Below are 14,458 nucleotides of genomic sequence, written 5' to 3'. Positions count from 1 at the left end.
ATACCTCGCTCCTCCTCCCACCCAATCCCGTCGGTCTCTCCCCCTGTGTCCCCGCCCCCTGCGTCCCCGCCCCTCCCGCCCCGCCCCCCGTCCAATGCTGAGCTCAGTCTGCGTCTCGTCCTTCCGCGGGCGCCAGGGGGCCAGCAAGCAGCAGCCGGCGCCACCGCCGCAGCCGCCCGAGTCCCTGCCGCCGCCACCGCTGCCGCCGCAGCAGCAGCAGCCTGCGCAGCCCGGCCCCGCCGCGTCCCCGGCGGGCCCCCCGGCACCCCGCGGGCCCGGGGGCCGGCGCGCCGAGCCATGCCCCGGGCTGCCGGCGGCGGCCATGGGGCGGCACGGCGGCGGCGGTGGCGACAGCGGCAAGATCGTGATCAACGTGGGCGGCGTGCGCCATGAGACGTACCGCTCGACGCTGCGCACCCTGCCGGGGACGCGGCTGGCCGGCCTGACGGAGCCCGAGGCGGCGGCACGCTTCGACTACGACCCGGGCGCCGACGAGTTCTTCTTTGACCGGCACCCGGGAGTCTTCGCGTACGTGCTCAACTACTACCGCACCGGCAAGCTGCACTGCCCGGCCGACGTGTGCGGGCCCCTGTTTGAGGAGGAGCTCGGCTTCTGGGGCATCGACGAGACCGACGTGGAGGCCTGCTGCTGGATGACCTACCGGCAGCATCGCGACGCTGAGGAGGCGCTCGACTCCTTCGAGGCGCCCGACCCCGCGGGCGCCGCCAACGCCGCCAACGCCGCAGGCGCCCACGACGGAGGCCTGGACGACGAGGCGGGCGCGGGCGGCGGCGGCCTGGACGGAGCGGGCGGCGAGCTCAAGCGCCTCTGCTTCCAGGACGCGGGCGGCGGCGCCGGGGGGCCGCCAGGGGGCGCGGGCGGCGCGGGCGGCACATGGTGGCGCCGCTGGCAGCCCCGCGTGTGGGCGCTCTTCGAGGACCCCTACTCGTCGCGGGCTGCCAGGGTGAGCGCGCTCTCGGGGCCCCCATCCACCCCACCCCCGCCTCTCCAGGCGCCCCCAGTCTCCCAGGAGCGCCCCAGCTCCACCCCTCCGGGTCCCTCTAGGCTTCTCAGTCTCCTAGAAGCCTCTTCCCCAATCCTGAGTCTCCTGGGCTCCTCCGAACACACCCCCCTCTCGCAGCCATCCCCCAGATACTCCAAAGACGGATCTCCAACCTTCAGGCTCTTGCAGACCCCTCCAAAGTTCCCCCTCCCCCGCCAAGGCCACCCTAGACGCTTAGACACTTCCTCCAGACCGTGAATCTCCCGTGCTTCTCTGAACAACCCGGTCCCCACCTTTCCTGGGCTCCTCTGAGACCCTCCCCAACCCTCATGTCTCCTGGGCCCCTCCAAATCTCTTCTCACTACTCTTGGTCACCGTCCAGCCCTTGGTTTCTTGGACCTTCCCCAGCCCCTCAGAAGACATCCCTTCTCAGCCCTCAAATTCTCCTAGGCCCTGTGAGCCCTGACCCCCACTTTCCCTGCCTTCTCCAGACTCTCTGGGGCCCCCTATTCAACTCTCAGTCTCTCCCAGCACCTCCCCGATTCACCCCGTGGCCCCTCTCCCAGAAGACCTCTCTCTCCAAGTTTGAATCTCCTGATTATTTTTTCCACCCCCTTCCTGCAGTATGTTCTGCTCTCAAAGTCTCAAGAAAACTCCCCCACCCCAACCTCACAGCCTTCTGGACCCCTCTGAACCTCCACTTGTTCTTGCCTGGACATTTTCACCTCCCCCTCACTGCAATACTGAGTCTTGGGGCATCTTCTCCGTTGGAACCTCCAGGCCCCCTCTGTGTTCACTCTGTGTTTAACACTCTTCAACCTCCACGCCAACTCCCATCTCAAGGACTTTCCCCATAAAGCTCCAGACTTCCCCCAAGCCTTTCACACTCCTCCTCAGTGTCTCCAGAAGCATCCCATGCCCCCATCATATGCCTTTCCTCTCCAGAACCCTCACATGTCCTCCAGAATTGTTCTTCCTCCTCCATGGATCCTCGCAGCTTCTCCTCTCCATCATTTTAACTGTACAGTGCACTCTCTATCCCTGGGACTCCCCCCATCCAAAGCCCCCACAGCCCCTTTCCTAGTCTAAGTGACTTTCCCTCCTGCTCTAGAACTTTTTCTAACCTCAAACCCTGGGATGCCCCTCAAGTCATCAGCCCTAAAACTTTCATCTCAAAATAACTTACAATTCTTTCTACCTTGCCCTGGGATTCCTTCCACCTGCCCTCTTCCTTTCTCGAACCTCCCCCCCCCCGTGCAAAACCCAGAACCTAGCCCCTCAGTCTGTCCCCCTCCATCAAAGTGAACCAAAGAGCCTTCTCTCTCTCCAAATTCTAGATTTTCCCCAAAGCTCTCTCCATCGCTCCCAGAAAACTTTCCTCAAGCATCCATAACTTCCTAGGCTAAATGACTACCCTCCCCCTGTGTTCTCTCCTGAACCATTTCCTCCTACTAACTTCCTCCCTGTCCCGGGGACCCCGGAGGGAGAATGTGGTGGAAAAGGGGGGCAGTGCAAAATGGGGGCAATTGGAAATGGGGGAAATAAGAGCGATCCCAGGACCCCCTCCTGGGCTCCTGGGGACCCAAACACCCAGAGGAGCAGGTCTTGGCCCCCTCCCCCCACCGTGCCGCGTCCTGAGCCGGGAAGGACGCGGAGCCGCAGTGCCGCATTCGCGCCGGGGGAGGGAGCGGGGGGGCGCCTGGAGCCACCGCATAAAGTTTGGTCCCCAGAAAGCGCTGAGTTGGCGAGATTTGGGGTTGGATGGGGGGAGGTGGGGAAGAGGAGGTGCGGAAGGGACATGGCCCTGGATGCCCCCTCAAGACACTGAGCGGCTCCTTCCCCCATGGCCGGGGCGCCCTTCTCTCCTGTGACCCCATTGAAGGGTGCTGAGGTGAGGAGCGGGATGAAGTTAGAGTTCTTCTGTGATGGTCAGGCTAGGTGTTCGGGACAGCTACGGGAGATACTCATTTACTCCGCCAATGTGTTTTGGGTGTCCAAGGTGTGCCGAGCCCTTTCCAGCCTCCCAGTGAGATGGCTTGAGAGAGTTGGGAGCTGAGGCCAAAGCAAAGTGGAGGGTCCGACCCTACAGCCCCCTGCCCCCGCCCCCTTCCTCGTAATCACTCCTTGCCTTCTTACAGAGACTCCATGCCCTCCTACCCCTTCTGCTTTTGACACACTCTGGAGTAAGGGGTTAAACCAGCCCGACGCCGTCCAGCCTCTGCAGCTGCGCACTGCGGCGGGTGCCCACCTTTCCCTGTGCCCTGGGAGGGAAGGAGTTAATTAGACTCTTGGCCCTTGGCCTCCCGCCGGAAAGCAGCAACACTGCGGCTGCGCGTTGAATACTAGGCTCCGGCCCGGAAGGGGTTAAGACGGCCCCGAGCCGCTGCGGCTGCGCACTGCGGCGGGGGAGCTGTCCGCGGTACTGGCCGCCGTGCGCCCCGCCCCCCGGCCCGGCTGGCCCGCCCCCACTGCGGTGCCGCAGCTAGCGCCGCGCGCCCGGCTCGGAGGGGGCGGGGAACCAGGCATGCGCTCTGCGAAGGCCTCTGGCCTCTTAAACCACTGCAGAGAAGCGAAGGTGGGGGTGGGGGGGAGTTCAGAGAGGACCTGCGCCGGCCGCCAGCCCACCCCAACGTCCAGGGTCCTCTCTGTGGCCCCGAAACTCTCCACCCACTACTTCCCAGCTCTGCACCTCAGTGAAGTCAAGCCCAGAGCCCAACCCCTGTGGAGGAAGGGGGGTACACAGAGGGACAGTGCTGGCCCTTGGCCCACCCCAAAGTCCAAGGTCCTCTCTGTGGTCCAGCAGTGGCCTCCCCGTGCTCTGTGCCCCTGATTAATAGCAAAACTCCCCATGCCCTCCCTCCTCCACTACCCACAGGATTAAAACCCTCTCTTTACTATAACACCTGTCTTCCTTCCCTCTCCAATGCACTCCTCTCCCCTCCCACCCCTCTGCATATCTGATAAAGCCCATGACATCTCTAGGGGCCTGGCCCATTGCTTTCCTTCTCCAAGACCCTGACCCCACTCCCTCCTCTTCTAGGCCTTCATCAAAACCCACATCACTGTGTGGCAGGACTCTGGTTATCCCCCATCTTGAAATGGCTCAGGACCCTTCACCCCTCATTCTCTGCCCCTTTGGCAAATGCCCTAACTTCTCTTTGGCCCTGGCTCTGCCTTCTCCCACAATGTCCAGGCCAGTGACTCTCCTTCCTCTTCAGGGCCCTAAACCCTGCCTGACTCTCCTCTTTTATCTCCTCTTCCATTTTTGCAGGCTTAACCCTTCAACCCCTCCTCCCTTAAGGGCCCTGACCCCCAGCTCCCCTCTGTGGCACCACCACTGCCCTGTCCTCTCTGGGTGAGGCCTTGACCTTGCCCCCCAACTAACTGCTGCCTGCATACCCTAACAACAGCTCAGGTCTCCCTAGTGTGTTCCAGGCACTGCTCCAAGCACTGTGTTTGGAGCCAAGTCCTTCGTAGGCTCATCTAATTTAATCCTCATAACAATCCCACTACAAACTTCTGGTTCAGAAAGCTCAGTCTCCTTGCCCAGTTTTGACAGGTTAAAAGCCAGATTCATACCCAGGCTTTCTGACTCTTAACCACCTCATGATTCTGCCTCCCTGCCCACCTTTTCCCTTCCCCTCTGCTCAGCTCCAAGCTGAGCCCTAAAGCCTCCGAGACACACAGGATGTGTGATCTTAGGCCTGGTGGCTCCCGTCCCACAGCAGAACCTGTGGACCCTGCTGGGGGGCCCTGAAATAGGACACAGGGAACAGGAGGGTGGGGGCAGGTGGTCTAGGAAACAGCAAGGGGCCAGAAATGTTTCCAAGGAAAGAAGCTGCCCATCTGCTGCGTCTGCTGGGGCCAGCTCTTCTCCAACTGCCTCTGTTCCTTTCTCTCCCCTTTTGCTAGCTTTAGAGGGGAGAATGGGATTCTGGAAGTGATGGAGCCACAGGGCTGAGACACCTGGATTTTGCCCAGAGTTTGGGCCCAGGAGGCTGGGGAAGGGGGCACTGGAAGGGTCTTCTGGATGTTATGGCCAACCCGATGCCTAGGTCACCTCTCCCCCTCTCTCTCCCTCCCTGCCCTGCAGTATGTGGCCTTCGCCTCCCTCTTCTTCATCCTCATCTCCATCACCACCTTCTGCCTGGAAACCCATGAGGGCTTCATCCATATTAGCAACAAGACAGTGACCCAGGCCTCCCCGATCCCCGGGGCACCTCCGGAGAACATCACCAACGTGGAGGTGGAGACGGAGCCCTTCCTGACCTACGTGGAGGGGGTGTGCGTGGTCTGGTTCACCTTCGAGTTCCTCATGCGCATCACCTTCTGCCCAGACAAGGTGGAGTTTCTTAAAAGCAGCCTCAACATCATCGACTGTGTGGCCATCCTGCCCTTCTATCTTGAGGTGGGCCTCTCGGGCCTCAGCTCCAAGGCCGCCAAAGACGTGCTGGGCTTCCTGCGGGTGGTCCGCTTCGTCCGCATCCTGCGCATCTTCAAGCTGACCCGGCACTTCGTGGGGCTGCGCGTGCTGGGACACACGCTCCGCGCCAGCACCAACGAGTTCCTGCTGCTCATCATCTTCCTGGCCCTGGGGGTGCTCATCTTCGCCACCATGATTTACTACGCTGAGCGCATTGGCGCCGACCCCGATGACATCCTGGGCTCCAACCACACCTACTTCAAGAACATCCCCATTGGCTTCTGGTGGGCCGTGGTCACCATGACGACCCTGGGCTATGGAGACATGTACCCCAAGACGTGGTCGGGGATGCTGGTCGGGGCGCTGTGTGCCCTGGCGGGGGTGCTGACCATCGCCATGCCCGTGCCCGTCATTGTCAACAACTTTGGCATGTACTATTCGCTGGCCATGGCCAAGCAGAAGCTGCCCAAGAAGAAGAACAAACACATCCCCCGGCCCCCGCAACCGGGCTCACCCAACTACTGCAAGCCTGACCCACCCCCGCCACCCCCGCCCCACCCGCACCACGGCAGCGGGGGCATCAGCCCGCCGCCACCCATCACCCCACCCTCCATGGGGGTGACTGTGGCCGGGGCCTACCCAGCGGGGCCCCACACGCACCCCGGGCTGCTCAGGGGGGGAGCGGGTGGGCTGGGGATCATGGGGCTGCCTCCTCTGCCAGCCCCCGGCGAGCCTTGCCCGTTGGCTCAGGAGGAGGTGATTGAGATCAACCGGGCAGGTGAGCCTGGGCGTCAGGGATTGGGGGCACAGGTGGAGACCCGGGGAGGACTGGGGAGGTAGCTGCCGGGGTTCAGAGAACCTGGGGTGGTTGGCGTCGAAGAGGTGAGGGAGAAAAAAACCAACAGCAGGAGCTCAGGCGAAGAAGGAGGCACAGATAATCACACAGAGACATAGGTTTCATGGGAAAGAGTTTTGGGGAGAAACAGATTTGCAGGGTATTCAGAGGGGCTGGCAAGGCAGAGGCAGTGTCATCAGCTGTGCAGAGAGAGGGACCGGGAGGAGCGTGGGGCTCAGAGAGACAGAGAGGGTCTCACAGGAATCACAGGCAGACCCGAGGCAGAACCCCAGGGAACGTAGCAGCATCTGAGCATCCGGGAGACAGCCCTGAGGGAAGAGAGACTGAAGCCGATAGGGTCTGAGGCGGGGAGTCAGAAACCGAGAGATTGTCATGGAGACCAGAGAGAGATGGGATGTAGATTTTGGGCGGAGGTGGGGGCGGTCAGTGGCAGAGAGTTTGGGTTCTAATGACAGCAAGCCCAAGAGGCAGACAGACTTCAAAACGGAGAGTCAGGCCAGGGCAGAGCCCCCAGGGCAGAATGGAAACCAGGCCTGGTCAGTCGGCTTTGCTGTGGGCAGCCTGGGAGGGTCCCAGAGAGAGATCCAGAGAGGTGCTGCTCAGAGGAAGAGACAAGCGAGAGAGATGAGGGAGAAGAAAGTTACCTGTGCTTCTGTGTGTGTTCCTCCCCCAGGGGGTGTCTATGCCTCAGAGGCAGTGGCTTGGGAGTCTAGGAGGAAGGAGAGGCTGGTGGCCCCCCCCTGCACCGCCCCGCCTTAAGTAGGTCAAGAAAGGGAGCTGGGCCACTTGGCCCCCATCTTGCTCCCTCAGCCGCTGACCCAGTTTCACACCAGTTAAAAATAGCTGGAGTCAGAGCCTAGGGGACCCCCACGTCCCACCTCCCATCTCTCACCTAACCCAGCCCTTCCCCTTGGTGCCCTTCCCAGAGCCCAGCACTCTTCCCTGAACAGCCACTTCCTAGCTTGCCACATCTCCAGCCATGCCTCCACCCGCTACCCCTACCCCAGCCAAGCCCCCCGAAGTTCGCTCCAGCCAACCACCCCCCAACACTGCCTCACCTTCTCCCCAACACCCAGCTTGCTTCATCCGCAACCATCTCTCTCTTTTTTTTTCTTATTCCAAGACGGAGTCTCACTCTGTCTCCCAGGCTGGAGTGCAGTGGCAACATCTTGGCTCACTGCAACCTCCGCCTCCCGGGTTCAAGTGATTCACCTACCTCAGCCTCCGGAGTAGTTGGGATTACAGGCGCCCGCCACCGTGCCCAGCTAATTTTTGTATTTTTAGTAGAGACGGGGTTTCACCATGTTGGCCAGGCTGGTCTCGAACTCCTGACCTTAAGTGATCTACCCACCTTGGCCTCCCAAAGTGCTGGGATTACAGGCGTAAGCCACCACGCCTGGCATCTTTTATCTTTTTTGGAGACAGGGTCTCTATCACCCAGGCTGAAGCAGTGAAACCATTATGGCTCACTGCAGGCTGACCTCCCAGGTTCAAGTGATCCTCCTGCCTCAGCCTGCAGAGTAGCTGGGACTATAGGCGTGTACTACTATACCCAGCTAATTTTTCTATTTTCTGTAGAGATGGAGTTTTGCTATGTTGCCAGGGCTGGTCTCAAACTCATGGCCTCAAGCAATTCTCCCACCTCAGCCTCACAAAGTGCTGGGATTATAGGCATGAGCCAATGTGGCCAGCTCCAGACCATATCTTTAAACAGCATCCCACCCCAGTCCTACCCTTCCTGGCACCCCACACCTGGCACCACCACCACATCCCAGCTCTCAACACCTCCCTGCACCACCACAATCTGTCCAACTCCCTGTCCAGACCACCCTTCCCAACTGCAGTCGTCCTTCCCAGCACTCAACACCCCCCATGATCACCCCCCAGCCGCGCCCCCTTGATACCCTCTCCCAGCTGTGCCCCCTGCCACCCTCCTGGCCACTCCTTCCCATCACCCTGCCCTTGAATCTCCACTTCCAGTGCCAAACATCCGCCGACCCTTCCAGCATCTGCTCCTCGCAGACATCTTGCCCCACCGCGTGTTCACCACACCTCACTCTCTCCTTGGTCTGACCCCCTTGGGATGCAGATCCTCGCCCCAATGGGGATCCGGCAGCAGCTGCGCTTGCCCACGAGGACTGCCCAGCCATTGACCAGCCCGCCATGTCCCCGGAAGACAAGAGCCCCATCACGCCTGGAAGCCGTGGCCGCTATAGCCGGGACCGAGCCTGCTTCCTCCTCACCGACTATGCCCCTTCCCCTGATGGCTCCATCCGAAAAGGTGAGGTGCCCCCCCTACTGACCCCCTGGGACCCTCCCTCTCTCTCCCCTGCCCAGGGGAGGGAGGAGAGGGGAATGGGGGAGGAGGCGGTGGACTTCCCTTCCCCCTTCCCTTGGCCCCAAACTGCCTCCCTCCCAGATCTTCCCTGTACCCCCGCCCCAAGTTTCCTCACCACTGACCCTTCACCTGTCTTTATTCCATGTCCATTCCCCCCAACCCTCTGGCCTCTTCCCCCACCCCCAGCCACTGGTGCTCCCCCACTGCCCCCCCAAGACTGGCGTAAGCCAGGCCCCCCAAGCTTCTTGCCCGACCTCAACGCCAACGCCGCGGCCTGGATATCCCCCTAGTGGACGAACCCCCTCCCCCCAGGGTAAGTAGCCCCCACCCTCTGATCCCCTGGACCCCCAGACTCCCCACTCCTGCCTGACTAACCCTTCTGAGAACATGCAGCCCCCACTGACCGAGACTTCGGCCCCCTCACTGCAAGCAGCTGCACCCAGTTAACCCCCAGCTCCTGACACTGACCCCACACCCACCTACCCAGGACTCATCCTGCTCCTCACTAACCCCCGAACTAACTCAAACCTGCCTCCCACACTGCACCTGCCCTCACGACCGACCCCATCCTCACCCCCATCAACATCTCTGCCTCCCTCCTTGGTCCTAGGGTTTTTTAAAAAAATTCAATCAGGAAAACGGAGGGCATACCCAGAACACTTCTGGGTGCAGAATGGGGAGAGAAAGGCTCAGCCATCCGTCCATGCCCCTGTGAATTCAGCCAGCGCTTAGACAGCACCCACGCATCCCAGGTACTGGGCATGGGGAGTTCAACCGTGAACAAAAACCATGCCCCCAGGAGCTTCCGCTTTGGAACAGGAGTCAGACACGGACCTAGAAAGTCACGGTTTGAGGCGATGTATGCTAAAATGGAGGGAGTACAGACAGTGAGAGGAACACTAGAAACTCCCAGGGGACGGGGACGGGCATCAGGGAAGACTCGATACCTGCAGTGGGGCCTTAAGGTTGAGCAGGAGTTCTGACCACACGCAGAGGAAGAAATCCCATCGACAGGAACGGTTGAAAGGAACTGCAGGACAGAGCTTAGGAGACTAGACTGTGGAGGGAGGATTCTCAGGTAGATATGAGGCAGGCACCGGGCTGAGAGGCTGCAACCTTGTCTAGGGGCTTGGGGAGGAGGCAGGTGAGCTGGGAGGGGCAGCTCTGGGGTCTTGTGAGGATGGACTGGAGGTGGGAGGCTGGAAGTTAGGAGGCTGGAGAGGAGGCTGAGGTGACAGGTGGAAGCCTGAGCTGGGGCCAGGGCTGTGAGGATGGAGAGGAAGGGACGAGAGTCGGGGTCAGGGATCAGAAGGGACAGACTGGGGGCTGCCGGCCATGCAGAAGTGAGGGGGATAAGACTGTGGTGCTATTTAGTAGACGAATCATTCAGCAAATATCACCAAGTACTTACCACATGCTAGGAATTTAACATATATTCTTTAATCCTTGTAACAATCCGAGCCAACTCCTAGCTCGTTTCATTCATGTATTCAATCCATTCATTCACTGTTTCAGCAACTGATTCTTTTTTTTTTTTTTTTTTTTTTTGAGACTGTCTTGCTGTGTCACCTGGGCTGGAGTGCAATGGTGCAATCTCGGCTCACTGCAACCTCCGCCTCCTGGATTCAAGTGTTGGGGTCTCGCTATGTTGGCCAGGTTTGTCTTGAACTCCTGGGCTCAAGCAGTCCTCCTGCCTTGGCCTCCCAAAGTGCTAAGATTACAGGCATGAGCCACCACCCATGGCCACAACTGATTCTTGAGAACACAGTTGCAGGCACTACAGATTTGGGATAAAACAAAGCGTGAATCTGCCATCACGGTTTACAGTCTCTAGATTGTAAGGGGCAAACTAACTCCAGCAAGGGCCTGATTGAGCAGGGGTCAGCAAACTAACTCCAGCCTGAGGGCCTGATCTTTCAGCATCTGTTTTTGTAAACAAAGCTTTATTGGAACACAACCATGTTAAGCCACGACAGCAGAGTGGAATAATTGGGACAGAGACTATACAGCCCCTATAGCCAAAGAGATTTACTATCCGGCCTTTTACAGGAAAAGTTTCCAGCCGCTCATAGGAAGAAGCAGAAAATAAGCAATTAAGGCCGGGCAGGGGGGTGGCTCACATCTGTAATCCCAGCACTTTGGGAGGCCGAGGACAGTGGATCACTTGAGGTCAGGAGTTCGAGACCAGTCTGGCCAACATGGTGAAACCCCATCTCTACTAAAAATACAAAAATTAGCCGTGCATGGTGGTGGGCACCTGTAGTCCCAGCTACTTGGGAGGCTGGGGTAGGAGAATCACTTGAACCAGGGAGGCGGAGGTTGCAGCGAGCCAAGATCACACCACTGCACTCCAGCCTGGACTACAGAGTGAGACTCCCTCTCAAAAAAAAAAAAAAAAAAAAAAAAAAAAAAAAAGAAGAAGAAGAAAAGAAGCAATTAAGATAAAGATAAAAGAACAAGACTATTACTCTGGCCACTTCAGTTAAAGAGGTCTGGCTGGGCACAGTGGCTGCCGCCTATAACCCCAGCACTTTGGGAGGCCAAGGTGGGAGTATCATTTGAGCCTAGGAATTTGAGACCAGCCTGGGCAACAGAGCAAGACCATTTCCTCAAAAACAAAAAACTTAGGTGTGGTGGTGCATGCCTGTAGACCCAGCTACTTGGGAGGCTGAGGTGGGAGGACTGTCTGAGCCCAGGAGTCTGGGAGGCTGCAGTGAGCCATGATTGTGCCATGGTGCTCCAGCCTGGGGGGACAGAGTAAGACCCCGTCTCTGGGGGAGGAAAAGGAGTTCTGCAAAGGACTTTTTGAGGAGGTGACACAGAACCTGGAGGGTGAAAAGGGCCAGGCAGGCAGAAGAAACAGCAAGTGCACAGGCCCTGAGCTTCCCTGGGGGAGGGGGTGGAGGATGAGCTTGGCTTGTTCAAGGGACAGCAAGGAGCACAGTGAGGCTGATCCCAGTGGCCAAGGGGAGAGGGCTGCTGGAGTCCAGGGAGAAAGATCAGGATGGGTTTTCGGCCATGGTGAGAAGGCGGGACTTTATCTTAAACGTGAAGGGAAGCCACCTGAAGGTATGTGATCCATCATGCATTCATTCAACAACCGTCTATGGAATCTTCTTTAGCAATGCAGAGACACATCCTAAAGGATCCCTGTCCACAGCCTAAGGAGATGCCATAGGGGAACCTGGGGGGCTTCCAGGAATGGCCTCACCTAAACCCCTGTGTTCCACAGACGTTCAGGGAAGGCCACAACCAACCCACCACCCCAGGCCACAGAGCACAAGGGCCGAGACCCCAGGCTTCTGGGCTCCTAGTCCAGAGGGGGGACTGTCTGGCTCCTCTTGTTCCATCCCCCCCACCTCTCCTTTTTGCAACCTCCCCGTCATTGTCCATTTCCATCTCATTACCCCCCTACTCCCCTCCCTGCTCCTATCTAACTCCTCCCCCTGCTTGCACCCACTCCCAGTCCTTTACCTTCCTCTGTTCCCCACCCCCACGTCTAGAGGGGCCCCTATGGGATTGAGGGGGAGAGGGTGTGGGTTAGGTGTGGGCCTATGGGTGAGGGAGGATTGGGGTGGGGGTGGCTGGGTGGGGGAGGTCCCTGCTTCTCTTGCCTATGATGCCAAAATCCATTCATTGAACTCAAATCATGGCTGGAGCTGATGGGGTTGGCTAAAGCCTCTACCCCTGGTGCCCTGGATCCTTCCCCCTCCAGCCCTCCCCAAGCCTTTTCCTTGCTGTCCTTCAGCCCCACAACCCTCCCTCCCACAAGACCCCTTTGGCCTATTGCCCCCCATGCTCCTTCCCCCAAGAGTCTCTCCCACCACAACCTTCCCTTCCCAACCCTTTCGTTTTTGTTTTTGAAATGGGGTCTCGCTCTGTCGCCCAGGCTGGAGTGCAGTGGCGCAGTCTTGGCTCACTGCAGCCTCCGCCTCCCAGGTTCAAATGACTCTCCTGCGTCAGCCTCCAGAGTAGCTGGAATTACAGGTGCCTGCCACCACACCCAGCTAATTTTTGGATTTTTAGTAGAGATGGGGTTTTGTTGGCCAGGCTGGTCTCGAACTCCTGGACTCAAGTGATCTGCTTGCCTTGGCCTCCCAAAGTGTTGGGATTACAGGTCTGAGCCACTGCGCCAGGCTTCTTCCCTCCCTAATTGTCCCCTATGGTCCTCCCAAGACCCTCCTTCCCTCCAGGCTTGTCCTCCACCCCTGCTCCTCCCTCCTACATCTGCCCTCACGTGATCACTGGCTCCCACTCCTCCCCAGCACTCTCCCTCCTCCCATCCTTCCTCCTCCCCTCCCCCTCCCCAGCCACCCCGGAAGCTCCTTCCATATTTGATGTCTCAGCCGCCCCCCATTTCACTGCTCCCCTCCCGCGGAAAACACCAGAGAGGAGGAAGAGATCCCGGCGGCGTTTCTCCGTCCCCCCAACAGTGAGGCTGTGTTGGGGGGTTTCCCCTGACCATCCTCTCCCCACCCCCGTGACTCTGTGTATTTCTGTCCCCAGCTCTTGTCACCGCCTGAGACCTCGCGAGACTTTCGGTCCCCCCCTGCCCCTTCCCCCCAGGTTAGCAATTGGGAATGGCTGGGAGGGGGTGTCCCCAAGACACTGGGCTTCAAATCTCCCCCCAAGCCCTCTCTCCTACGATCAAGACACCTTTTGTCCAGACAGCTCCCTTAGCGTTGCCTGGAAAAGCCACAGAGCTCCCTGCGGGGGTGCAGAACCCTGCAGGCAGCCCCAGGCTTTGCAGAAACCACACACACTGTTGCTGGATCTTGAGTCCCATTAGCTGTGAGATGCCTGTGAGAGCCTTCCCGCACCCGTCAGAAGCTCAGAGCCTTCTTGGACCCTTTAAAGATGTCCCTCTCCCCAGCCCTCCGCCTCACCGCCCCCCACCCCCGACCCCGTCCTTAGAATCTTCCGGAGGAGCCTCCCTCCCCCCCACCCCACCCCCACTGCTCCTGGAGTTCTCATCTGATTCCCCAAGGGCACTGCCAGCTTCGCTCCACTCAGCCCCCTTGCAGACCCCACCCCCTGCCTGCTCTCTTTCCCTACAACTAGGTCAGCCCCCAGCCCCACCACGGCGGCCGCACCGTTCCCTGCCCTCTCCGCTGGCTGCTCCCACATGCATTCCACCCAGCCCCTCCCCACGCCCCTGCCGCCCACCATCCCGCCTTGCTGCCCCCCACCTTTTGCCTCAGATGAGGGGACCAATGGAGGGGGGGAAGGGGGGTGGACTGTGGTGGGAATGGGGCGGGGGAGGCTCGGTGGGTACCAGCCTGCCTCCTAATCCGGAGTCTCTCTCCCCTCCCCGATGTCTCCCCCTTTCTCATCGATGTTGACTGACTCCCCGATTTGTTCACTTTCTCTCTCCATCTCCTTGGTCCATCTCTGTCCATCTGTCTCTTGTCATCCGTCCTTTTGTGTCTCTGTCTGCCTGACTCTGTCTCTCTTGCCTTCTCTGTCTCTCTGGGTATCTGTTGTCCTCCCCTTCCATGTCTCTCTCTGTCTCTTTCTCCCTGCCTTGGGTCTCTCTGTCGGACCCTTCCCTGCACCCCATCTTCGTGCTTCCCCCCTGTGTCTGCACACCTCCCCACCCCCCAGGTTACGAGAAATCCCGCAGCCTCAGCAGCATCGCGGGCCTGAGCGGGGTGTCCCTGCGCCTCGCGCCCCTTGCCACCCCCCCTGGCTCTCCCCGGGCCGCCCGCCGCGCTCCCCCGACCCTGCCCTCCATCCTTTAGCGCTCCCCTCCCCCCTGTGGGGGGACTCGGGGGTGACCGGGAAGAAGGTCAAAGGAGCTGGGGGTGGGGGGTGGGGAAAAGGGTTTTTTTAAAAAAA

At 59.5% G+C, this 14,458-nt stretch overlaps 1 protein-coding gene across 1 annotated transcript; it reads left to right on the top strand.

The window, feature by feature from the left end:
• The first annotated feature begins 94 nt into the window (after positions 1-94).
• On the top strand, positions 95-14,458 carry KCNC3 (potassium voltage-gated channel subfamily C member 3). Its single transcript, XM_031003845.3, is given in 6 exon segments — positions 95-964; positions 5,097-6,204; positions 8,372-8,563; positions 8,807-8,835; positions 8,837-8,933; positions 14,225-14,458. Coding segments are annotated over 6 exon segments (2,433 nt in total). The 3' UTR covers positions 14,362-14,458.

The sequence above is a fragment of the Gorilla gorilla genome, chromosome 20 (genome assembly GCF_029281585.2).
Source record: "Gorilla gorilla gorilla isolate KB3781 chromosome 20, NHGRI_mGorGor1-v2.1_pri, whole genome shotgun sequence".
In the NCBI taxonomy this organism is placed as follows: Eukaryota; Metazoa; Chordata; class Mammalia; order Primates; family Hominidae; genus Gorilla; species Gorilla gorilla.
The sequence above is the reverse complement of the archived record's forward strand: the minus strand, read 5'-3'. Positions and strand labels throughout refer to the sequence as shown.